The following is a 26,971-nucleotide window of genomic DNA, read 5'->3' as shown; positions in this document are numbered from 1 at the left end:
AGCTGTCTAGACTCTACCATCCCCTTAATCCCGTGCTTAGCTTTGTACTTGATCTGGCCATCCACCCCTCAAATTTTCCAACCCTTTAACTTTGAGAACTTTTGTGAGTTTCACTGAAGCTGAGCTCAATTTGCAGAATATTACACGCTCCATTTTTCAAACTACATTATCATTCAAGCTGACCTGTAGTTCTCCATGTGATACGGGGGCTGCTGCGGCTGCTGCATCTGCTGCCTCCTCTTCTTCTTGCGACCTGGGTACGTCCCTGGACCCTCGTCGGCGCTGCTTATTGGCTCAAAGTCCTCAGCGGCGGAGAAGTAGGCCTCGCTGTCAGCCACGGACATGCTGGAGTCCGCGGAGCGGTACTGATGGAAAGTGTTGGAGTCCGCTGAAGGCGTGAAGGGGAAGGAGCCGTAGCTCCTGCGCTGACGTGGCGAGTCCAGCACGTTCTCGTCGCTGCGGGAAACCTCGCTGCTGAACTGGACGCCTCCGGACAGAACTGGTGGAGGCTTGTCGGTGAAGACGGCGGCTGACAGGCTCTTGGTGCTGCCCAGTCGGCCTGAGTGGACAGAGGACTGGCGCTTGAGAGGAGAGCAGAGGGGTGAGCGCACTGAGGAGCGGTCCTGGGAGCTGTTGGGTGAGACTGGTGAGACCTCAGGGACCTCTCCAAGGGTGCTGCGCAGAAAGAGGAAAAAATAACATTTGAAGGGCTTTAACGAAAATTAAACAACTGTATTCAAAGAGTAACTAGCCAGGCTGAAAATCCTGCTTGTGCTGCCTTCTAGTGGTTCTAGTGCTCTGACTGCTTATATTAACATTATGTTGATGTTACTCACTCAGCAGGGCTTTTGCCATTCACGGGGAACATACGTTCCTCTGTGCTTGGCGAGGGAGTGTCCCTCTCTCCGGCCAGCAGGGGCAACGCAGCACTAGAGGAGCTATTTTCTTCAGAGGAAGAGGCTGAGCTGTGGGAGCGTTGGGGCACCTGGAGACTGAGGTACTGCTGACCACGCCTCTCAGGCAGTTCAGGAGGCAGGCAGGGCGAGTGTGTGTCCGTTTTCAGTCCGACTACTCTCCCTAGGAAGACATTCATTTAATTCAGTGACCCTTAATTTGTTGAGACATTGTTTTTTTTGTATCAGCATGATGTATTCAGTTGTTGACATCCCATGCATATATTCTATATTCCATAGACAGCTGGTCACACTGTGTTTTAAGATTACCAATTAGGCACAAGATAATGATAAAAAGCCCAATAAATTATGAGTAAGTTCCCATGTAGTCCCTGTATAGGAAGAGTAGCTGTTGTCTTAGTAATGAGTTTAACATTGTGGATTTTAACCATACTTAATTTTGCTCTGGGATCCACACAAAAACCCTCAAGCAACTCTGAGGAATATCAGGAAATCTATATTAAATCTCAACAAATGCACACCATCCACTTTGGGCGTTTCCTTGGTCATGATCCACTCTGCTGGCTGTAGCAGAGACTGGCCGTAAGACATGTCTGACTCAGTGCTGGAAGAGGAAAAGGCAGACGAGGAGGAGGGCGTCAGCTCTTCGAGCTTGAAGAAGTCCAGGCCCATGTTGGTACCTCCGAAGAACCTGCAGCCTCCGAGGCAGCCGCAGCGGTTCCTGCTGCGCTTGTTGCGAATGCCAGCCTCCTCTGGCCACAGGAACCAGAGTCTGAGGAGAGGAGGGTAAAGGAAGAGGATATTAGTGTTTGTGTATAAGATTGTGTCCAGTTTTGCAGATATACCAGGGACTTAAAGATAAAATGCTACATTGGTCTCCCCTCTTAGTCAACATCTGATCATCATGTATCAACTCCTTCTTTGTTCTTTTAAAGGGTAACTTTGGTATTTTTCAACCGGGACCCTGTTTTCCCATGTTTTTGTGTCCTGGTGACTAATCAGAACAACAGCTTTTGAAACTGGTCTAGTATTAAGCAAGAGCACTCAGCTCTTAAAATAACAATCTGAGCCTGTCAGTGGCACAAACAAGCACTTTAATGGATGTACACTGACAATGTGCAAATGCCGGCTGCAGTGCTCTCTCTCAGTACTGGACCAATCTAAAAAAACATGTTCCGATTACTCACTTGGACACAAACACGAGGGTCCAGGTTGAAAAATACCCAAGTTACCCTTGAAGTTTCCAGAACTTGGCTCTCCTTTGCCGTATGCTCATAGAAACATGAATGCACATGCATACTTCGCCATTTCTCATAAGCCACATACAGTGCATTCTGCTACAGTAATAAGAAACATCATGTCCAATTACAAGCTAGAAAAGAACATCTGTACTGATAACGGCTCCCTGCAGACCTTTTATGAGATCCTGAATTATGTTAAATTCATTATCACAGTAGTTGGCCAATATGCCAGCTGATTATCACATATCATGAGCACGATCGCTGTACGTGACAGATAATGAATCATCTTGTTTTGTTTAAATAGACCTACTTCACATTATGAGCTGAACATCTTATGACTGCATCAGTGAGTCATTATAAAGAGGTGTCATCCAGCAAGTGAGTCATTTCTACGCTGAAAGGAAGGTTTTCATAAACAGTGCTTTAATATTACCACTGTCCCCTGATTCAATTAATTCTCAAACGCAATAAAGACGAAGCACAGTGGCAAATGACATAAGCAACCACCATGCTGAAAAGCTGCTCTGGGGTAGCTGAGGGACAAATGTAGGATTCTTCTCTCCCCCCCCCCCCCATTATTTGAGCCCCCCCCCCATTATTTGAGAATTGTTTCAAAAAGTAAACAACACATGACCGTCTGTATTTCTACCTTTTGGTCTGAGCATCGTGTAACTCCAGAAAATGCCTCTGGACTTCACATTTGGCTGGGTGGTCGGCGGCCAGGGCAATGTCTGCTGTGATGAGGTTCAGGTTGACCGAACCTGCCTCCAGCCAGACAGAGCGTCGTAGCAGAGGGGGCTGACCAAGACCTATCGGCTGACCCAGAACTTGACCCTGTCCAGCTGGCTGCAGCCTGGTCGCCTCGCCGTGCTGCTGCTGCTCGATGTACTGCCGGATGTTTACGTCCTGCACCACAGCGCTAATGCCTTCTCCCACTGCCTGGTTGTGCAGGTTGCAGTTGGCTACGCGAACGATACCCGTCTGAGGGACAAAGGACAGCAAAATGAACTTTATGTATACCAAAAATCCAACAGCTGATTCACAACCTGACATGAATTTAAATATACAGTATGTAATTTTCTGCTGTTAGGAGTCTCTCAATTAAAACAACAACAAAAGACAGGGAAATGCCGTTCAACTGAAGGAACAGACTGTGTCCTTGATTAAAATTACAGTTTTCTGGGGCGTGGGTGGCTTAGTGGTAAAGCAGGCACTCCATGTACAAGGCTGTTGCCACAGCGGCCAAGGTTCGACTCCAGCCTGTGGCCCTTTGCTACATTTCTCTCCGTCTCTCTCTCCCCCTTTCACACTTCACTATCCTATCAATTAAAGGCAAAAAAACGCCCTAAAAAATATATTTTAAAAAAATAAATAAAAAAATAAATAAATAAAATTACAGTTTTCTCTGGGTTTGAACATTGTTACAAATGTTTAGGATAATGTGAGTACACAACTCAACAGAATATACAACACTGGCCAAGTTGTTTTTAGACATTTTAATGTTGAGAAGTTACATATTCCGTCTTTAAATTGTTATACACAAACATCCCTACTTAAAATACAATGCATAATGGTGGGAGCTAATCACCTTGATGTTGGCAGCACAGCCATGCTCCACCATGAAGAGGTCAACTCCATCCATGGCCAGTCGGGTCATGGTGTACTTCAGCTCCTCTGATGTGCGACAGTGACCTGGGAGGCAGCTCAGCTGAAAAATAACCATCATTTAGTAGCAGAAACTTTTTCAGTGGTTGCATGGAAAGCAACTTGAGTTTAGTGGGGCTGTGCTTTACATACCGCCACAGAGCCTGTAGCCACAGCTGCTTGGCTGTCAGAAACTAATGAGGGCTCTCAGGCAGAGTTTTTAAAAATATCCTTGTTAGTATTCGCATACAAACAAGGCATTTTGTGAAACAGACTTGTTTTCTCTCAAAGTTATTTCATACATCATAGTGCTGTGTATGTACGCCATGTATGGCTGCTTCGAGTACATCAATCGTTTTGTGTTAGGGGCTGGTTCTTTTGTTCAGTTCTTTCAGCTGTGTAAAACTTTGTTTTCTGAGTCATGCATCATTAGACAAAAGGTTTGCAGTGGGCTCCTTTTATTATCTGATGTCATTTGAACATTTCCCTTCACACCAGACTCTTCTGACCTACGCTGAAATCTTACCAAAAAAAAAAAAAAAAAAGATTTCAGCCATAATGAGCTAATTTAGTAGCTTCCAGTGTGAGATTCAGACAGACATGGCTGCTAACTAGTTCAAACCAATGCTAGACACCTACTGTGGATGAAATGAAAGGGTGGGAAATGAGGCTCAGACTGTACAGTATTTCAGGGCAATCTTGGAACCCATAGGCTATTGACCTAACAACAATGAGGCTATATTTTTTTTTCAGGAAGAAAAGTTAAAATTTTCTGACTGCAACTTCTTAAATATGGATATTTACTAGGATTGGGAACGATTAACCGATACGACCGGATATCCGGTTTGACAAGCGAGAGATACGGCTGCGTCAGTAGCAGTCTCCTCAATCGATACGAATCAGCCATGAATCCTTAGATGAATCGATTGTAGAGTCATGGATTCGGGTATCGCGAGACTAGCAATCGGTTGACTGACTTTAACAGTTTGCATCTCGAAAACAACGCGAGAGCCGGCGGCATGCTTGTAGCAGGCATTACTGACAACGATAATGGATGTAAACATCAGCGCCAGCTTGACTGGTGGAGCTGAGGAACAGAAGCTAATGCTGGTTGGATAAACCAGGGAGCAGCCAAGTCGCAGCAGAAACTAAAGGCGAATCCTGCCGGTTGTGGGTTGAACGCGGGGTCACAGACACAAACAGAAATACGTATTCCTGTCAAATACGGCGGCGCATGATAACGGCTTACCGACGACCGACAAGCCCGGCTCCAGGTCCAAGAAGTCTTCGTCGGTGTCATGACTGCCCAGAAATACCAGGCGAGCCCTGGCAGCACACAGGTATGTGACATGTCAGAGGAGAAACGAGCCGTTCACATTTCCACAAACCTCACCGCACTTTAGGGACTGTTCTTTACTTGTCAGGGGAGGAGGGTGGCTGGTTGATTTTGATTTTATTTATTCATTTTATTTTGATCCCCCCTTATGTTAATCACTTATTCATGCTGTTTTTGAAGTATGAATAAGTCAATAAGTAATTTATTCCATTGAAATATCAATGATGTATTATAGAAAAGTGATTTATCTTTTTATAAATGACAAACACAGAGTGTAGCAAACACAGAGAAATAGTGTGACATGCTGTCAGTGATAAGCTGCTAGTCATCACAGTCCATGATATTAACTAATAACAGGAGATGTCAGATTCTGCCCCTACATTTAAAACAACTTAAATTTTACTTAAAGCTCACTTCACTTAATTTAAAACTTCTTCTCATTTTTATATTGATCCCATCCAACAAAATGATGTTCATTCAGCAAGACTTTTTTTGGTCCATGTCTAAAAATAAATACATTTGACATGTGATTTTGTTGTTGTTTGACTTTTTATTTTATTTTTGCCAGTGCCATACAGCAACAATGCTTGGGGATGTGGTCTTTTACAAATTTGAAAATACTGTAAGAATGTCACTTTTATAGAATTGGCTTCTTTATTTTATAATGTATGATTAATGTCTACATCAACAAATGTTAACCACTGTAACTACACTGTATCGAATCATATCGAATCGTTCTGTATTAAAAATATATCGTTTTTTAATCGTATCGTAACCCGTGTATCTAGATACGTATCGAATCGTCTATCACAGAGAGATTCCCAACCCTAATATTTACTTGTTTCTTTCCTTAAGTAAACTGAATATCTTTGGGCTGTAGACAAAAAAAGACATTGGAGGACGTCATCTTGGGCTTTGGGAAACACTGACTCATTTTCTGATATTTTAAAGTCCAAACAATCAATGGATTAATCGAGAAAATAGTCAATGACAATGAAAATAATTGTTAGTTGCAGCCCTGATACAAAGCTAAATTGGCCAATGAATTCTGCCTCTTTTGCTGTCCGCAGAGACTGTTTAACAACAGCTAGAATGTGATTGGTCAATACTACTTGAACTACAAACCGAAACCAGAACGCTTCCAATTACAAAATCTTGCCCTGTCACCTACAGATGCTGCATTAATTCGCAGATATCTGTTGATAGAGATAAGTACCTTGGCATCGCAGATACGACGGTCAACACCATGCTGGCAGATGACAGAAGGCTTAGGTTGTTCAAGCTGGAACTCTCGGGACACTCCGTGGAAAAGGAAAGTCTCACCCCACTCGATCATACTGGCCACCTAATAATCACAAACACAAAGACACATTAGTACTTCAAAACAATCAATGAATACATTTACTGCTTGGGCAAATGCACAGAATAAAAAACAAGACTAAAATAAATATGTGTGGGGGTGGACAAATCACTAGGAAAACCTTAAAACAGAAAACAATCAACTGTAACAACACCACGAGCTATAACATCAAAAATGTATGACTCGTCCTGGCACAGTCTCAAATTAAGCCAAACACAATAAATCTACAGTTGGATCATACTGCTCAAACAAGCAAGGTTTACAAAACACGTTTCACCAGTCATGCTCACTCCCACTAAGCTGACCTAAAGATCCATGATGTAATCAGAACCTAAGGCTGCACACATTTCTCCCTGCCACGAGCCAAATCACTCTTTTTTTTTTTAAGTACGCCAATCAAATACACACACACACACACACACACACACCTGTGGCACAGTGACCCTGCCGGTGAGCCCCCCAGCCTGCATGTCGATGAGCCAGGCATACTCCAGCGTGTCGCTGCCCAGAGGGAGGCCCTGAGCGGAGAACATGGCATGGGCCCTCATCTGTAGGCCAGACAGACTCAGGTGGCCGTCCCTCAACACCCCGTCGGCTGTGGGACGCTATGGGGCAAAAGAACAGGTTCACACACACATTAATATTTTAATCTTACACATTGCAATCTACAGCTCAAGTGAAATCCATTCCATAATATCCCTGCACGTGCTATTAAAAAAGAAGCTTTTTATCTCTGGAGGAGAGAGATGACGGCTACACATTCTTTGTCAGGGATTAGAGACAGATATTCACTCTGAGCAGCAAATAGGATCCAACTCGTGGATAAAGCTTAGACATTCTGTGTGGTTATACAATATGCAGGTGCTTATGCAAAGACGTGGCTGGTGAAAAGCATGTTTTACATTATGCAACTCAAACCTGCCGGCTTTATTCAGGGTATTTTCTGAGGACTGAGTCACCCTCTCAGTTTCAGATTAATGCGTATTTGTCTGTGTATTCATTGCTTTCACACATGAGGAGTGAAACATACTGCAGTTTACATTACTGTACTGGATTACCCTCCCTTACTTAACCATTTAAAATAAAAGATAAATGTAGAGGTCAACGTGTCACTTTTAACCAAGTCATCCCAATCATTGTGTTGTATTTTTTCTGCTTTTGGACACAAGCTTTTTTTTTCTCTATATGGAACAAAAGTAAGCAGCACATCACATCAGGCACATGTGTAAGCTGTGTTTCTGACCTGGTAGTTGTCACTGACGAAGATGTGAATGGGAGACAGGAGCAGCTGAAGCATCGTCTCCTTGTAACCCTTCTTCATCTCAAAACACAGCCGCTCCAAGAAGCCTGATGGACCTTCGGGACCCTCGCTGCTGCAGTGCTGGAGGCAGCGAGAAAGTAGGAAAACATGTGGACTCATGCATCAAGTTGTTTTTGTAAACATAAACACACAACTCAAAAAGCATGGCTGGCAGGTTCAAAATCAAAAACGAATTTATTTGTGTGCCAGGTAAGAAATGAGGCCAAATAAACCATACATCTACTTAAATGTTCACAATTTATTATTTATTTCTGTTTTATATGCTCTCTTTTATAAATTGTCTGCACTATCTTTAGATTCTTTATCTATTTCTATACATGAACGTATATTACATGTCTTTTCTTTTGCTTCCATGTCTCCTCTGCTGCATGTCATGCGTATATCAGTGCACATTTCCATCATTTTTATTTCACACTGCAGTGATGGAGTAGTTTCATAATCTTTGATTGGATCCCATTTGCTATACTTTGACACTGATCCCTCTCTCTCATTCTCACTAAGCCATCACACTGAACTGCCTGGCAGTGTTCAGTTTTACCATTGGCAGTCGGCCGTGGACTTTGTAGAGGTTGATGAGCACGGTGATGTCCCACGGGCGCAGGTCCAGGGGATGGATGTTTGAGCCTTCCTTCTGTTCGCTGTCCTCCATTCCCAGAGGAGACCAGCCGAGGCCAGAGGAGGTGGAGGTGGACAGCACGGGGCTGGACACTGCCTCCTCAAAGTCTGTGTACATGTCGTCCTCACCAAAATAGTTTTCCTGTGGTGAAGACAGATAACAGGAAGAGGGCTGTGTAATCAGCTGTGGACATTTTTTTATAGCGTTCCTGCACCTTTCATTATTATCCAAAAGCTCCACTGAGCATTCACATTGTTACAGAAAACTACTGATAACACTGAGTGCAAAACCCCACAAAGACTGGTAACCAATGTGTTGCCAAAATCTAGAATTTTTAGTCATTAGAGACTGACTAGATGGTGCGCATACCTTGATGGAGATCAGTGCTCGGAGCAAAGGCCCATAGAGGAGGATCTGAGAGTCTGGGGACATTTCCATCTCCACGTGAAGTCTGTCAGGAGGGAGCTCTGAGGGGTCAGTGGGCACCTGGCTGTGGGCAGCTGAAGCTGACGTGGACATGTAGCGTGGTGGGGCGTTGTGGTGCACCGGGGCGTGCTCTGGGGGACGCAGAGCTGACAGCATGGATTCCTCCATCTCAGACACTTCAGAAACCAATCACAGGTGAGTTAGACAACATTATACAAAACAGCTCTGTAAGACATAAGTACGGTGACTACGCAAAGATATTAAACTCCCCCTCTAGACATGTTTTAAGTAAGTATATTTTGTTTACCCTGGTTTTCACAATATAATTGTTTACAAAAAAGGGGCTGGAAACAGATCTACTTTTTTTTCCTCATCAAGAAATTCTGGATCTGGCCTCTGCCCCGCCCACTACCACTGCTTGTGGTAGGTTTCACTTCCTACTTTCTCCAGCATTGCTCGTGCTAGGCTGACGCGTGAAAAAACAGTGGGCATCCAGATGTCTAGTGTTAGCGTGACAGGAAACATCGGAGAGATTAAGCCATAGGCCATATGTTTGAGCCTCAGTCAGACCCAAATTTAGGATGAGAAGTCTGTTGCTCACCAAAGACAGTGACTAGCAGATGTTTCCAAATGGTAAGTGTAGTTAGCATCTCTGCCAGGTGTAAGCCTGAAAAGGATCATGTGTTGGATTGTGTGTGTAAATGTGAGTGTGTTCATCTGTCTGTCACCAGATAATCTCGCAAACGACTGGACCTATCAGCCTGTTAGCTTCTCTGATGCTTCTGAAATGCGCTGTGCGGCATCCACTGGAGTAATACGAAATGTCTAGAGTGGCCATGGTCAACCTGGGCAGTGACTCAGCGCCCTGGGGGGGATCTGCACTCTACTAAGTGTACGTTCCTCGTTTGTTTCCGTTGTTTGTTAGCTTGTTAGCTCATAGGCTAACCTGAAGATGAACACATGTTTGAGTGAAGGGGGACTTTAAAGGTAGTTACAGTTTGTTACACAGTCCATCATGATTGGCTTTAGAACAAACAACAAAGCACTAATACTAAAGCAGCGAGCTTACGCGACTGTTTGAGTTGCTCATCAGCCTTCTGGGGATAAATGGGGTGCCAGGTGTAGTCGATGATGAGCAAGAAGTTGGGCACACTCCAGCAATCCACCCAGCCAGCTCTGATGTAAGAAAGAAAAACAGAAAAACACACTCAGTACAGTCATAATGCTGAGTTTATCATCACTTCAAGTGGATTTTCCAGTACATCATTCGCTTTATGAACCATTCAATTCAAGGACATACAGTAGAGGAGGCAAGAGACTGCAAATGGGTCACGCCTCTGATTTCTCTGCAGCACAAAGTGCACTGGTCCAGACAGAATTCGATCGTAAGCTCCCGGGGGGTAAGTGGGTCTCTCACAGTGCTGCATCAGTAGAGTCTGGATCTGAGCTATACATTATAAATGATCTGAATGTTGCGTTATCATGTACAGAGGCCACGATGCACGAGCTACCCAAGACGCAAAGGTTCTCCGGCATCTCTGTGACCTTTCATTGACCTTAAGGGAGGTGCTTTGCAATGTGGAAACAAACCCTGCTTTGCAGCATTCTCCAAAAGGAATGCAGACTAAGATGGATGTAGAGCAGTTCTACAGATAATAAAGGGTCTATATGGAAAAGACTGTTATAACATCACTGGCACAAGCTTCAAGAAAAGACAGAGTTTCATCTTTATCTCAAATAATGGACACCAAAAAAGCCCTATTAAACAGGCTATTGCATTTCACTTAAAACCAAGTGAGGCAGCAACTACTGAACTAAGCAAAGCATAAAAAGTGAAGGTTAGTGGTCCATTTACTTGAAATTACCGCCCACTACCTTGGCAACATTTCATTTTTACCCAAGTACTGATGTAAGTCAGTGCTACTATGATGAGTCATTCTGCTCTTTGCTAAAACGCTCACTTTTTGCCCACAACCAGAGAGAACTCATTGTCAGGTTTAACTCACTCTGCGTGGGTGATGTTTCTCCAGCGGGACTTGGTGGGTTTGGGAGGGGGAACACCTTGGTTCTCCCCTGGCATGAACATATCTGGGGGCAGCTTGACATTCTGGTAGTCTTTGGCCAGGGTAAGGAGGGGGTAGCGGCTCGGGTGGCACTCTGGCAGGGACAGTCGCATGTCTGTGTCCTCTGCCTGGGGGGGGGGGGGAGAGAAAGCACATATACCCACACATTTTAATAGAAGGTGTCAAAGTATTCCCGTATAAATCAGCACAGTATGCACACTGGGGGTGGGAAAAAAATAGATTCACATTAGTATCTTAATTTTTCTTTTTAAAGATTTTGAATCAATTTTTAAATGCCTGAATCAATTTAATGTGATTATGGCAGTGGATAGAAGTTATTGCTTTTATTTTGGGAATCTTTGGGTAACGTGACGTCCTATCTGTTTCAAGGAAAACAAAGCCAAAGTGAGAAAGAAAAAATGGTGGACAGTCTGAGGACACGGACCTTTAGACTGTAGCAAACTCAAATTCAGCCAGCACAAACTCTCCACCCGACTAGCAAACTTTCTGTTGCTGCCGTTACAGACTACAAAGCTCAGACCCAGCCTGCTGTGACCCTCGGTGTTGGGGCGCTGCTTCCACGATATTGTAGGGTTTACTGTTAGTGCTTTCACAAAATACTAACAAAATGAAATCTTTTGTAAATAATCCCCAGTAATGTGGATTTAATGACTCAGTGGGTAAAAGAAAATAATAGAATAGCTAGAACAATTTCGTAAGTTCAAAAAATTACATCACTTTACTTTAATGCAGCCTTTAGAACCAGGAAAAGGCAACAGGTCTCATACCACAATATCGATATGCTAGTGATATACTGTCCTGACTTAATATACATTTTAGCATTAAGTGAGTCAAGCATATTTAATATAGCACCTTTCACAGTGCAAGGTCACAAAGTGTTTCACAGGAATAAAACTGCTAGAAATAGCACCATAAAAAAAGCTATTAATTTGTTCTCTATGCAGTATATGATGCTGCTGAGATAACAGTCAGAAAGACTGACATGAGATGTGCATGGTTTTTGGGAGTATGTCTGATAGTATTCCATCTCTAGAAGTGTATGATTCAACTTTTCCCATGGTTTAGTGTTAAAAAGTCAACAAAAACTGCCAGAAATCTAAATATCAAATTGCAATACTTAAAAATTTCCAATACATATTGAATCAGGGCATAGGCGTAGCGTGTCATACATCTGTAGGAATGGTTTCCAGACAGAAAAGAAAACACTTTACAATTACATTTAAATAAATAAGCAAATATTTGTTTTTGGAACAAATCATATTTACCTAAAATCTGACTTACCTTTAAGCTGAAGCGGGTATGGCAGGTGGTGGGAACAAACTCATTGAAAGGCAAAGTGAACTCTATGTTGAGCGTCTCGCCACATGCTGCCAGGTACACTATGGGAAATCAATAATGCAATTGATAAGTCGGTCCTGCTCAGGGATTAAGCGGAGTATATCCTGTATATACAATATATCATGATTTAATACAGTCAAAGTCTCCTGTCATGGACATCAGCTGCCAGTGTTAAAGAGAAATGAAGTTTAATGATTGCTTTCATGGCTAGATATGGATTTCTTTTTGGATTTTTTGTTTTTTTGCATTAGTGCTAGTACTAATGATGCAGTATATATAAAGATATAATATGCTGTAAAACTGTAAAACTACTGAATCACTTTATCATATTACCATAGATTTTTTTTAATTCCTGTTCACTGAGCATGTAGCTTTTTTATTTAATTTTAGGTGGGCGGACAAAAAATTATGTATCTACTTCAAAAATCATTAATTTGTGTAGTTTTTGATGTGTGTGTGTATCTCTCTTTTTCATCAGCCTTTCTTAATTGTCACAGAATTAATCCATCCATATGTGTTTCTAATGAGCCAATGATTTGTGGTCTGACTCAACATGTTTGCACAATGTTACAGAAATCTGTTGTAGATATTTAGAGATTTTAATGCAGAAAATTAAGCATCTGACTGAACTAGCACAAAATTTCTAGTGCCTTAACAAGAGAACACATCTGTCTTACTGTACCATTAATTTGTTTGCATTTGTTTGTTTGGCATCAACTATTTATTTGGCATCAAAAATATCAATGATAGAGGAGATACTTACTTCAACAACCTGTGACGTGAAATATATTGCTATATTGTGGTTCAAGCTGGCTAATGTTAGCTAGTATTAGCTTGCTTGCTAACACAGATGAATAGCTAGCCAGCTAAACTAGTCGATGTTCAGTCTTGTGTATGTCACATTGCTGTTTTTGGCCGATGCCCAGATGCTATGGAGCTATGCCTACGGAGCCTGAGCGTGAGCAGAAGGATGCTGACTGCAGTACACACCAAACACTACAGTTACTACTACAGTTAACAACAAGGATTTTTCTGACAGTTATGTAATGAACTTTTAATCCACAATTTCATTTAGAGTAGACAACCTTTTTTTCAACCTGACTCAGTTCAGAATTCAGTTAGACTATTCAACAGATGCGGCTCCTTTGGTTATATGCCTCTTGAAGAACATCTTCCTCACCATTCTCCTGCTGCTTGGTGGAACAGTCGATCCAATTGTGTTGGTTTGCTGCCCAGATCATCTCAAACTGGTGGAAAAGGACCTTGAACTTCCAGGAATAGGGCACAAAGGAGTAGATGTCTGGGGCGCTGTCACTCGCCCAGTCCTGGATCAAATCTGAAAAGAAGAAACGTCAATGAAGTGAACCTTTTTTCTGTTAGTGTTTATACGTTTCACTGTTAAAATGTTACGTGCTGAATGTTAGTCATTCCATCTGTTTACTGGAGGACTCACCGGTGAAGAAGTTTTTCTGGGCGTAGATGAAGTGGTAGGTGGCCTTGTACACCTCAATCTCACACTGCCACGACTGAGGCATGTTCCACACCCGAGGGTAGCTGGCTATGACGTGAAACTGAAATACAGGTTGAGGCGGGAAAATGGTGTTACAGAGCATGGAGTATGTGTATGCAATTTTGACATTGCATTTACTTATTATGCTGATCTGTTCTGTACGACATCTATTGCACGTCTGTCCGTCCTGGAAGAGGGATCCCTCCTCAGTTGCTCTTCCTGAGGTTTCTACCGTTTTTTTTCCCCGTTAAAGGGTTTTTTTGGGGGAGTTTTTCCTTATCCGCTGCGAGGGTCATTAGGACAGAGGGATGTCGTATGCTGTAAAGCCCTGTGAGGCAAATTGTGATTTGCTTTATAAATAAAATTGATTGAATTGATTGATTGACTTAACTTTCACTTACATCATGAGTCAATCAAGAAGGGACAATTATTCAAATTTCTGTCCAAAAAGTAAACTAAAAAGCTTCTTGTATAACTGCCTGCTACTTACAGCCAGCATCTCAGCCTCCAGAAGAGTCCTGTACTGCATACTGCTTGTGGTGTCCACGTGAAGCAGCTGGCCTTTGATGGTAGGAGAGTAGCCTGAGGGCAGAGGAGAGAGACAGAGAGGCAGGGCCATCAATTCTCAAAACCCACAGCTAGGCCCAACTTCTTGCAAATAATGTCATTTACCAGCAAAAGCTGCTTCTGTTTACTACATTTCTGGAGACGGAGGAGAGCGCTGACTGATGACTGACATAATATTATCTGCTCAGTGCAATAAATTATCACATGTTCCTACTATCAGTGTTGAGAATGTCAGGGTTCCCTGAAGTCAGTTGTTTTATTCTGGATATGGTTTTAAATCTAATATCTGATGGCTTTACTTGATCTTTAGTCTGTATTACTGTATGATGGGGGAAAACATCAATACTGACTTTAACCTCACTTAACCCACGAGCTGTGGAGTGATGCACCTTAAAAACGGAGTCTCATATAGAAGAGTTTATAAAGTTTACTGACTTTACAAACTGTGCGCATGGTTTAATAGCAGACAAAGAGAAACAGAGAACTTTAAACAAAGACATTCCCTGTGGTCTTTACTTCAAGGTGTTATAAAGTCAATGCAGTCTTGTTCACTTAATGATGTCTTGGACTTCTTTCAGTCTTATGTCAATTTTGACACAGGCTTTTCTCCATCTCTGCAATACTGCATGTTTCTAATGTCACTTACATAACTCACAGTATAAGAAGATCCTATATGTTTTTAATGTGAAAATGTAAAATATGAATACAATAATTAGTCACAGCCACATGCTCTGCTTACCTGAAGTAGAGATACAGCACGAAGCTCACGCATTGTTCGTATTAATTTGTATGTACTCGTCATGTAGGCTGGGTGGAGCTTTTTTTTTAACCTGCTACACAGACTTCGTATTTGAAGCATGTGGTTTTGTATGGTTTGACAGCATAGGTTATACTAACTGGTAATTTATGAAGTAATTGGATCATCTAAACAACAGGATGCATTGATCTGATTGATTTATTTTAATGTGAAATGTAAAACCCCCCATAAGGTTGCTCTGCTGCATCACATTGCCTCTGGTACAATGAGGGATTCATTTGAATTATTTTTGAACAGATTGCACTCATTTTCTACACAGTTCTATAAAGTTTTTACACATTGGAGCTGAAATACACGGAACTCGGTCATGACACGTCACGGGTGGAGCAGGGGTTTTACCTGTTACACAGACTGTATTTGAAGTGTGTGGTTGATGCAAGCTCCACTGTGTGTGTCCTGAAATTTTCAGGATGATATGCACTCGTAGGTTATGCAGGGTTTGGAAGTGTATAGGCTGTTAACTGGTATTGAATTAATTAGTAGGATCATTTTACCTGCAGGATGCACTGATTTGATTTATTTATTTAAATGTGAAATGTAAAAACACGACAAGGTTGCTCTCCCTCGTCACATTGCCCCTGGTATAATAATACTAATAAGACTTTTTTTTTCTTTACACAGTTCTATGGAGATTTTAACTATTTAAGGGCCGGAGAACCACAGGTAGAAAAAAAAAAATAGACAAATAGCCGTGAGCAGCAGGGTGCCTGCCAAGGTAAGCGCAGCTTTAGTGGTCAGCATAGCACCAGTTGACTATAATGGACGCACTCTGCTGTGGGCATGCTGCCGCTGACATCTTGCGTCGTGTCCGTGCCCAGTGAATTTTGGCTGTCAGCCTAAATGATACACGCTCTAGCCAGTGAGCTACCGAGGTGCCCCAGTCTTGGTTTTAAATTTGACTCAACCCCCTCTGATCTGAGAACGGATCTCTGCTTCACCTAGGTTTTCCTGACTATGGCTAAACTAGGATCCTGACCTATATGTGCAAATTTAGCCCTCTGAGCAACCTGATTACTAAGGGCCCTATGGGAAATACTGGTTTTGAATTATAAAACTTTTTTTGCATCAAAAATACACAACTTTTTTCATTTTGATTTATTACTAAAACACTCCTCAGTTCTGCTGATTCCTTGTGGAAAACAGTTCTTTATTAGCTGTGACATAACACACCTGGTTAACAGGGAGTGGGTATTTTGTTTTGGTAACATGGAGCAACATTATCATATATTTGGAGTCATGTTTCTGTCCACATGATGAATGTTAGTCCACTCTCTTTTAGCTCTGTTTTTGGTCTCCTCCAACTAATGAGGGAAATATATGTCTTGTTAGCTGATAAATGCTCCGATATGTTCACCAGCTAGTCTTTAACTATGTCTGTATGCTGTTTGGTGCTGAGCAGGTGGTGTACAGTGTTTTTTTTAGAGCTTTTTAACTGGAAATAGCCGCCTAATGTCTCATTTTTCACAGCCAGGAAGTTCACACTGAGACTGGTGTTTGCTACGATCTCAAAAGACTCAGTAGTGGGCCTAAATAATATGTGAATTATGATTTAATAAATAAGAAAATCTGAAAAAAAAAAACCTGCAAAATTTGATCTTTCATAGAAAATAGAAATCATCTAAATTTGTTTACCAGAATGAATTGGGTTTTTTATATTTCCAAAGAAAATATAAATGTCAAATAAAAAAAGATCCAAAGTTGCTATGAGCACCTTGAAGAATCTTCAGTTTTCATTGTACAACACTTTATGACATCCTGAAGTATAGGTTCACTCTGACATTTGATAAAGCTGCTTATCGTGTCTGTTGTTCAGCCATTAGTCAGTGAACAGATCATAACGAAATGATGGAAAACTGTTGGAGTTGACAAGTGCTTCTATATGCGATTTGTCCGTGAGCCAGTGGGACATCTGCTGTGGCAACTGAGCCAAGTGCTGGCATTTTAGGAGACTTTTTTTCCGGAAACACACACATACCATTCTCTCCCACAGTCATGGGGATGTTGACTTCCAGGTAGGAGCCTGCACCTACATTCACATGGATGGCATTGGTTTCCTAGTAACAGGGATGAAGACAGAGCATGGGGGAGAGAGTGAGCAAACAGAACCGTCACAAAAGCTGTCAAATAATTAAAGAGAGAGCTTTACTGCCGAAAGAATAAAAGAGAGTCACATAATGTGAACTGAAATATGTTCAAAAGAGGTAATAACATGACAATCTTCCCTGACTCTAGTCATTTTATGTTTTTATTCAACATGCATTTATGTTGATGTTTAGTATGCACTTCACATACTCAGCTTTGTGAAAGTCCCTGCACTGCTCCAGGATGAAAATTTGAAAAAGCATAAAACATGAACCAATATCGATAGCTAAAACATGATGAGGCACAAAGACGAGAGGAGAAGCAGGGAGAGGGAGAGATCACAGAGGTTGGTAAGAAAGAAAGAAAAGGAGAGAGAGAGGAGAAAGCACATAAGAGCAAGAGTCACCCTGTTTTTGGTAAAGAGCAGATCGATGGTGGCGTCAGCGATGATGTTCATGCGGAGCTCGAAGGCCTGGATCTGCCTGGGTTTTCCCGGCTGAGCGACCTCGGTCACTTTCATGTCCTGGTAGTCAGCCGGCAGGAAGAACTTCCACAGACAGTCCCTGAGAGAGGGAAGAGCTCACGTGAATGCAACACTGAATCTGTAAACCCCAACTCTAAAGTCTCATTCTCACTTGACTAAAACACAGTTATTGTGCAACTATTACATTGTATTTGTCTTGCTGTACTGTTTCACTATTATGCAAAAGAAATAAGACCAGAGCTATGTTTTATGAATTTAAGGGGAACTTCTATATTTCTCAACCTGGACCTCTTTTTTCCAGTGTTTTTGTGTAAAAGTGACATTCAACAATTTTTGCAATTGGTCCAGTATTCTTCTCACATCTATACCAGTTGTCAATAAATTTAATTTTTTAATGTAATATGCACCAAACTGTGCTCAGACTTTCAAGAGATTTCTCGTTGAAATTCTAAAAAAAAGAAAAGAAGATTTTGTGTGTCTGTGCATGATCATTAATCACCTCTGACGATCTGCCCAGGGGCCGTAGTTGAAGTCGGTTCCTTTTCCACAGACAATATCTAGACCCCAACATGGAGGCAGGTCCTGAAGCTTATCGCCCTCACTGCATGTCTCTGCCTCCTCCCCACCCTCCTGCTCCACAGGCACCAAACCTGCTCACACACCAAAACACACACAGACAGATTTAGGTTGGGCTGCATCAACAACAATTGATTAGTTCTAATCTTAGCAAAAATAGGTTTACAATGAGTGAATCCAGATTTAAAATTAAGCAGAGCACTGTTGCACAATTAAAATCGAATCTCCCTTTATTTAATCCAAGTTTATTGATGTAAACCAACATTAAACAGAGAATCCAGCAGCTGTCTCCCCTGTTAGAGAGAAGAGACATACTAGTTCTTCAGATTTGCTATTGCCCTCAACACTCCGCTGACAAGCAGACAGTGGAGCCAAACAGGTCCCTATCTGCCCTTTGGAAACTTTTGGAGGAATACAATCTCAGGCTGCCAGGAGTTGGAGCATTGGTTTTACAGCTGCATTTCTTTCACTGCCACATTTGACAGTTGATCCAATCTTTCAGTTTTGAAAAATTCGAGAGCATCATAAAACTCAATTGAGTTGAGTCTGTCCCTTAACTTTCTTCAAGGAACTTGATTTATTTTTGCTTAATCCATCTCAAAAAGGCAACAAATTTAAAAGCAAAACCTCCTCAAGTGTAAGCTCAAAGTTAATAACAGATCACATTTTAAGCTTAAGTTTAAAGTGTTGGTGCAACAAAATTTAATTTCATCTCAGATTTAGAGTAAAAATGACGTTTCAAGAGAGGTTTATGTTTAATCGTTTTTAGTTTTAAAGTTGATGCAATATGATTTAAAGTTACGATTTAATCTCATACATTTTAACCAATGTATTTTGAAAACTTTCTTTAACTTTTCCATGTTTTACCCCGTTTCCATGACTATCTAAGAAGTTTGAAATAGGAAGGGAGGTCATTGGATGCAGAAATGTATTGGTTGCGTGTGAATTCAAGTTGTCTTGCAGCTACATCAATGCTTGCCATGCTGGTAGAAGTAGTATCATTATCTGGCCTGGCTACAGTAGGCATGAAATATGTGCACAACCTGGTAGTCTACTGAGCGGGAATTTGGTTGTCTGAATGCCTTTTTCCCTCTAGCATGGCTGACCAGAGCCGCTTCCCCAGGTTGCCAATGTCAAAAGTTTTGATGCAGAGCCTCAATTTAGCGGGGCTAGGATCGGCCTCTCTCTCTTCAGCAATGAATCATGATTCTGATTCGAAATCCATACTTTATTTAACACACAATTCCCAGGAAATTTGCTGATAAGCAAACTGCTTGCCCTTGCTAGCTTAAATTGCTCATTACACAATTCTGTCACCAGCAAGATGCATAAGCCAATGTGTATTAAATGATATTAGTGACATTTCAGCGGTCACACCTCGCAACCATAGACTGTACAGAAGGATGGACAACATGACAGCTCCCCAAAAGTGAAGCCAAAATATCTCAATCACCCCCTGGTGGCTGGCTGCAGCATAAAATCATAAAGCCCACCCTCCCCATGTAAGCGGATGGGACACAGGTAGTACACATCAAATACATTATTCCCAAAGATGGATGGTAGTTTTTATCATGCTGCTGTATGTTCAAGTGTTTGTATTTCTAGTAAGTTTGGTTTTAATTAGTTATTTAATGCTATAAAACAGTGATTTTACAACATGATTGAGAACTGTGTGAGTCAATCGGGTTCGCATTCAGTGGTGCTGCTCGCAATTGGTCAGACGGGTGTACGGGCGGGAAATTTGATACCGCTGGCTCTGAATGATGTCACCAGAGCAAGATGGAAATGGCCATAACTGGGATATTTTAGTTTCACTTCTGTACAGTTGAGGTGAGAGGAGACGCGCCGTCCATCTATATATACAGTCTATGCTCACAACACTAGATATTAAGTAAGTAATACAGGGAACGTATTTCAAGTAACGTTTGACTCGTTTCAGGATTATCATGAACATACTGTGAATTCAAAACTTTTGCAAAACATTCTGTCCAAACCATTTCCAGTTTTTCTAATTTCATAACTTTTCCAGGAATTTCATGACCAAGGGAACAGTGTAATCTGGTTTAAAGTTTAATCCTTGTTGGTGTAACCCAGCCTTAAAGCCTTAGATGACTCTGACATTAAATATGAAACACAAATACAGATGTGTACAAAAAGCCAATCAAAACTATTTTACTACAGCTCCTTCATAATCATCTAGCAAACATTCTCATATTTTTCTGCTGCACTGAAACAAAGAGGGTTGTTAGACAGCAAAATACAGTATGTCCCAATTACGGGCAATTCTGAAAGTTACCTCAAAGAAAAGACAGTTTCCCAGTAGATTTTTTTTTTTGCATTGTTTTAAGTTTGTTTGTTACCATTTTCAGATTTTGTGTGTATGTGCATGAGCATACCGGGTTCATCCTGGTAATAGTAGATGTCAACATCGTTGGACTGCATGACCACAAAGCCTTCACCCATCAGTCTGGGAGGTCTAGATAAGAAATCCACAAGGTCACAGGTTAAAGGCACAGTACAGATTTCATGCAGAGGTTAGAATTAATTATAAGTCGGGTCACAGCAGGTTAGCAGGAACCTAAAAGGTACCAAAGCATGAATTAAATATTCAGTCCACACAGAAGCTGGACTCTGGCATGAAGACTCTTTCAATTTTATAAATGCAGTGGCGTTCCTCTTGCATATTTTTGCTTCATCTCACTGGAAGATCCAATAAAGCTTTAAGACACATCAAGGACCGTTGGAGGTTGAAATCACTCATGGCTTTTTCCAAAGGCTACAGCTGCCAAGTTTATATTGAGAGTGACTCCTTAATCACAGAGGATAAATGCAATTTGACTCTCTGTGTCGTTTCACTTAACTAAAGTGCCGATAATGGTTTATGGTATCTCTGCTTTTAATGCAATACAGTTAAAACTGTTATGTAAAAAATAACAGCGGAGAAAAGGCCATGTCTTATCCAAACATTCTGCCAACATCTTTGGTAATAAAGCAATACTTAACACCTCCAATGATCGTTTGTATATCAATTAAACACCTCATGTTACACTCAATTTGTGAAAAAAACTTTGAAGATATGGATCGTGGACTGGTAGCTGGAGAGGTGTCAGTTCACTTCCTGGGCACTGTTGAGGTGCCCTTGAGCAACGTACCAAACCCCCGCAACCGCTCGGGGTACCGCCTCATTGTAGCCGCGAGACCAGCGAAAGCACGTGAACACACATGTACGTGGTGCCCATGTCTCATGGTCTCGCGTGAGCGCGCTGTGGAGGCATCCAAGAAAAACAAGGTTTTCTTCACAAATTTTACATAACACTGAGTGAGTTACTGACATGAATATGGTCATTTGGAAGATGAAGCATTGCTTTACAATTATCAACTGTCCAATTCAGATATAAACTTCCTGATCTATAGTCTATATCCAATAGCTTAGCGCTTTCCAAAGGCTGCAGCTCCTGTACTCATCAAACTAAAAGCGGAGTCTTCTAATGAGAGCAGTAAAAAGTACTTGAATGTTTTGAGCAAAAAAATCATGAATACAAATCAAACTATTTATTTGTAATTTACTTTTTACATATGTGGCACAAAACACTAATCTTTATTATAATATTATTATACTACAATTTTTATACAAGTAGAGGAATATAGAGCGAGTCCTCTGTCTGTGTTTAAGATTCCACACCATACATTCCACGGCGCAGGATAAATAGGAAGAAACAAAGGGAGAGCAGTGCACAGAATTATCCATTTCAAACTGTATAATGATCTCATTTTCTACAGTAATATGGTACGCTTCAAAAATGAGTGGCAAAGGATATTTTGAAGTTATTATTCTTCAGGCAAGAGCATTATCTCTAAATAGGTTTAATACTGACAACAACGTAAGTTGAAAGATGATGTTTACGAGTTTCAGAAATTGTTTTGAATAAATAAATACCAAATTTTCATAGTCTGTTACATTATTCAATCCAATATGAATTCCACCCTTGGATTCAAACAGCAATGCTTCTTTTACTATCAGCTGATTTCACAGCAACTCTCACATTAATATTAAAAATAAGTCAATAAGCAATGTTTCCTCATCAGTAAGTGAGCTGGACTTACTCATCATTCTGCATGCCAAGGTAGCGTGGACTGGGAACCAGCATGACGCGCACATTCTCCAGGGAGCCTTTGACGATGTGCATGTACTGGTCCAGGTGGCTGGATGGAGGCTTGGTGGCATACGTCAGAAAGGCATCCTCAAAGTTCACACACAGAGTTTGGGGGAGGTAGTGGTTCCCAAAAGCCAAACGACCCTACAAGAGAACAACACACCCGCAATAAAGAAACAAGGCCTCAAAACCTTAAAGCTGTTGCCTCTCTTAGACCCCTGACCAAAGTCCAAACAATTTTTTGTTGAATTTGTGAGGTACTTACAGTGCTGATGTTAACTTTGATGACAGGAATAAGGGAGCGCCAAGATGATGTGTGGTCTGGACTTTCTGCTTTGATGTTGACACTAAGAGGGACCAGAAGACATTCAGTCTTACAACAATTTAAAAGTGCTACATTTCCAGTCAGCACAATTAATTTGGCTGCCAGTGGGAAATGACAACAGCTCTCCTCTGTGCCGACACTTCAAATGCATTTGGTGATAACAGAGGAGCATTCATGCAGCTTTTTCAGACGGCTTGTCATCAAATCTCCATTCATCAATCATCTCTGATGGGAAATTGCTGATTCCTGCTTTTTTGTGACGGATTGTTTACCACATCAATTTGTGAATTATTTATTAAAAAATAGGCATCATCCTACGGTAAGACAGCTTAAAAAGCTAGATACTGTAAGTACTTATTCAAACAAAAGTTTTACTTCTACTTAACTTTAAAAAAAAAAAAAAAAAAAAGAAATGTTGAAGTTTAATTTTCCCCAAAACAGCCCTTACACTGAATATGTGGAGAAGCTGTTAGCTGAGGCCTTGGTCGTACCTCTCTAGGGTCTTGTTCCTGTCCTCCCGTCCCCTCTCCTCATCTTTTTTGGGTGTTATGAGTGTGGGGTCCAGTCCGAAGGTCTCCTGCAGTCGGGCGTAGAGGTCAGTGCGGTTGTAGACGTGAAACTCAAAGCCGTTAACTGTCACGTAAAGCCTGGTCTCTGCCTTGGGGTCTGGTAAAGAGAGAGAAAGCAAACTCAGAACTTATGTTGACATTTTCCTTCCATAACTAGTTAATTTAAGGTTATACTATAAAGGTGTGTCATAATACTTTTGCTGGACAATATACTGTCTCAGTAACTGTGAGAAACAATGTTATTGTCATTCTGAAACAATTTTATGACACTGATATACACAAAAGAATATATAAAACTATAGTATCTTCATAGGAGTAGCTCAAATTGCCCAGTTTGAGACTGAAAGTAGTGTTTTACAGCTGGAAAAATGGTCTATTCATAAAACTGGGCTGTCAACAGCAGAAAGGCATCAATACTTGAAAGTTGAAATTGGTGGTGCATGACCAGAGAAAACAGAGGAAAAGGACTGTGGCTTTTTGCCCAAGCGGTAGAAAACCTACAACTACCAGAGTCCACTGCACGACATCAGACCGCTCATGCTGGTAGGTGACGTAATGCAAACTCATTTGTTTGACACAATGACGGCCGACTGGCAACAAACGATCTCGCATTATGGTTAAAAAGTAAGCTAAAACATATTTCTGAAAACATTTGAGGCAATAAATAAGCAACTCTAACAGAATCTTGGTTTATATTTGATCAGCACAGCCTAGTTTTACAGTTTGATCTCAGTTTTTTTGGCCTCCATTTTCACTGTAAAGGAAACAGTAAAGTTGCGCAAATTGATAGCAGAGTCTCACTACCCTATCGAAAAATGATTACCAACAGGGGTAAGTGTACTATAAGAATATGGGGAGCATATTTTGATACTTCACTGTAAGATCTTTATTTAAGATTTCAGGGGTAACCCATTTTGACAGACCAATATCCCCTATCCAATAATCCTTCTACTGTAGAATAATTTTGGACTACACCACTACTTACGCAATATATACTGTAAAATAGCGCTAAGTAGTACATCCTGATAGGTAGCACATATCGACGGGACATGGAGCCATGTAGTTTGCTGGTGGATTTACGAAGTGGAGGATGAAGTTGGTGGGTAAAACTACAAAAGACTGACTTTTGGGCTTGTTGCCAGAGGTTAGCAAGCTTACGACTATCAGGAATATGGCTCTTCCACTCCAAAATTGCAGCTGCGGGCTACCAGTAACCTACACTGTGTTGTCTTTGATTTGTTGTTTTATTTTTCTTTAGATTCGCTCAAGCAGACAGGGGTGGAGAGAGATTTTTTAAAAAATGTATGTAAACAAACACACATGTAAACACAACAGGCAATATCAAGGTCAGCAAAATGATCAAAATCATTTCCATATATCGTGCGATAAGTCAATAATGTGATTATTTTGACAGGTCTAATATTACATTATTATATATATGAGACTATAAATTAATCTGATGATCAAACTAGGCCTTCACAGTTAAAAGAAATGACTTCAAGTACATGGAAAGCTCATTTAAGCTGCATCAATCAAAGCGAATTAAATTACGCTTCCCTATGAATAAATATCACATTACTTACCATGCTGTTTCTGTTTTGGGTTATACATTTTCCACCACCGAAATATGAGGAAGCCATCCTGTATCCTGTTACACAAAGGAAAAATAATCAATCAGTAAGCAAGCTATAAGATTATAGAGGAGGAGATGAGAAGCAAACAGTGCAGCACAGGTCAGATTACCTGATAGACATGTCTTGGTTGATGTAGTAGACATCTCTGAACATGACTTTTCCCGACAGCACAGAGAAGGAGAAGGAGCCTGTGGACGGGTCAGACACCAAAGTTCAAATAAAATATATCCATAGACTTAACAGTGCAGTACAGTTGTATGATTACAAACTGCAATAGCAAGTGTAAGCCAAATTTGAATTTGATCACAGTGGTGAGACTTCAAGCCAACAAACCAGCTAATTAAAATGCTGAACAAAGATGCAATTAGATGCTTGTGTGAGCGCTGGTAAAAACAAAAACAGTCTGCTGTCGCTGCGATATTTAATCACCTTGTTTCTCTTCTCAATTGAGGAAAAATAATCTTAATTAGGATCTAACTGTACAACAAGTAGGTCAGAGTCTGTCGCTGAGGAAGACCCAACATCATCTTTTCATTATTAATCTTTTTTGGCTCATAACATGTCTTTCTCTGTTTCGAGTGGTTTAACTGTGACCATCTCAGCTGACACTTCCTCATGTTTGGAGTACTTCTGACTTTTTTCTCTGTCTGGCTGAAGACAGAATGTGTAACTCAGTTCCTCTCACTAGGAGGCTTGTTTGGGTCAGTGTCTTCCTGTCAGTCTATGCAAGAACTTTTACTCAACTCAGGCCATGGCAATGACACACATACCTTCAAGCACGTTCAAACCTGCACAACAGATTACAGTGTCTAAAAAGTCAACTCAAAACTGTGCTGATTGTTATGAAGGCTTTGCTCTTCTTCTGTTTATTCCAAGCTTTTGTGCCCTAATGTGTTGTTGTTGTTGTTTTGTTTTTTTTGTAAGTGCCTTCCCTAGTAAGAGAAACAATGACCTATTATGCTTTTCCTTATTTTCTGTCCATATAATGTTAATATGGCAGATGTTTATGTTAAATATGTGGCCAAAGTTTCAAATAATGAGGTCAACATATATAAAAGTAATCCGTGTGAGTAAAAACCTCAAGTTTCAGATCCTTTTGAATACTTTGTTTCCAATGTTTTTGTCTACTTTCAAGACAAGCGGACGTCAGCTTGTGACATTTTTCTTTGTATGGTCATCTCCAGGCAAGCTACTGCAAGTATTAACATGACTACAATGCTACATGCTAACATCAGAAAAACATGTCATCTTATTTGCCAATGTCATTAATTCATTCCTGTTTTCAGATCATATTCCTGCTGGAACATGTCTGGTTGTGAAGATGTTGGTTCCAATTTTCATGGAGGAAAGTGCTGATATACTCCATTACAGTCATTCCCAGCTTGCAAGTACACTGCTACATTTAGCTTCATGCTAACATCGGGAAAAATGTAATCTTATTTGCCGATGTTAATTTTTTCCTGGTTTCAGATCATATTGCTGTTGGAACATGACCATTTGTGAAGATTTTATGTTTGATTATTCACAGTAGAAAGTGCCGCTATTCTCCGTTACAGTCATTCCTAGGCTGCAAGTACACTGTCACATGTAGCTGCATACTAGTGTCAGGGAAACATGCAAAGTTAGTAATTTCTCCCCAATTTCAGAACATATTCCTGCTGGAACATGTCCGGTTGTGAAGATATTGGTTCAGTTTTTCCTAGTAGAAAGTACTGCTATACTCTGTCACAGTCATTCCACACCTGAAAGTACAATGCTACATGTAGCTGCATGCTAATGCACGGATTCCAGATCATATTCTTGCTGGAACATTATCTATAATTTTTTATGGCAGAAAGTACTGTTAATCTCCATTACAGTCATTCCCTGGCTGTGATAACAGTGCAAAGAAGATATGACAGACCCGGAAACACTGACCAATCAGAGCAGACTGGGCTTTTTCAGGAGGGGGGGGGGGGGGGGGGGGGGGGGGG

At 41.0% G+C, this 26,971-nt stretch overlaps 1 protein-coding gene across 10 annotated transcripts in view; it reads right to left on the bottom strand.

The window, feature by feature from the left end:
* kiaa1109 (KIAA1109 ortholog) overlaps positions 1-26,971 on the bottom strand; it is a 114,175-nt gene that overhangs the window by 78,221 nt on the left and 8,983 nt on the right. For all 10 annotated transcript variants that reach the window (XM_050061739.1, XM_050061742.1, XM_050061744.1 and 7 more), the window contains exons 4-28: positions 25,108-25,186; positions 24,948-25,012; positions 23,287-23,461; positions 22,736-22,817; positions 22,421-22,614; positions 20,713-20,792; positions 18,240-18,390; positions 17,663-17,819; positions 17,150-17,228; positions 14,281-14,372; positions 13,734-13,851; positions 13,461-13,616; positions 12,224-12,321; positions 10,865-11,049; positions 9,928-10,034; positions 8,802-9,034; positions 8,355-8,573; positions 7,739-7,876; positions 6,924-7,100; positions 6,352-6,480; positions 3,744-3,863; positions 2,805-3,136; positions 1,436-1,686; positions 837-1,077; positions 184-675 (exon numbers count right to left, since the gene is read on the bottom strand). In XM_050061739.1, coding sequence (XP_049917696.1) covers positions 184-675; positions 837-1,077; positions 1,436-1,686; positions 2,805-3,136; positions 3,744-3,863; positions 6,352-6,480; positions 6,924-7,100; positions 7,739-7,876; positions 8,355-8,573; positions 8,802-9,034; positions 9,928-10,034; positions 10,865-11,049; positions 12,224-12,321; positions 13,461-13,616; positions 13,734-13,851; positions 14,281-14,372; positions 17,150-17,228; positions 17,663-17,819; positions 18,240-18,390; positions 20,713-20,792; positions 22,421-22,614; positions 22,736-22,817; positions 23,287-23,461; positions 24,948-25,012; positions 25,108-25,186 — 4,150 coding nt within the window. The remainder of the gene's footprint in view (positions 1-183; positions 676-836; positions 1,078-1,435; positions 1,687-2,804; positions 3,137-3,743; positions 3,864-6,351; positions 6,481-6,923; positions 7,101-7,738; positions 7,877-8,354; positions 8,574-8,801; positions 9,035-9,927; positions 10,035-10,864; positions 11,050-12,223; positions 12,322-13,460; positions 13,617-13,733; positions 13,852-14,280; positions 14,373-17,149; positions 17,229-17,662; positions 17,820-18,239; positions 18,391-20,712; positions 20,793-22,420; positions 22,615-22,735; positions 22,818-23,286; positions 23,462-24,947; positions 25,013-25,107; positions 25,187-26,971) is intronic.

Source organism: Epinephelus moara, chromosome 14 (assembly GCF_006386435.1).
Source record: "Epinephelus moara isolate mb chromosome 14, YSFRI_EMoa_1.0, whole genome shotgun sequence".
Taxonomy (NCBI): domain Eukaryota; kingdom Metazoa; phylum Chordata; class Actinopteri; order Perciformes; family Serranidae; genus Epinephelus; species Epinephelus moara.
This window is presented reverse-complemented; position numbering and strand designations above follow the sequence as displayed.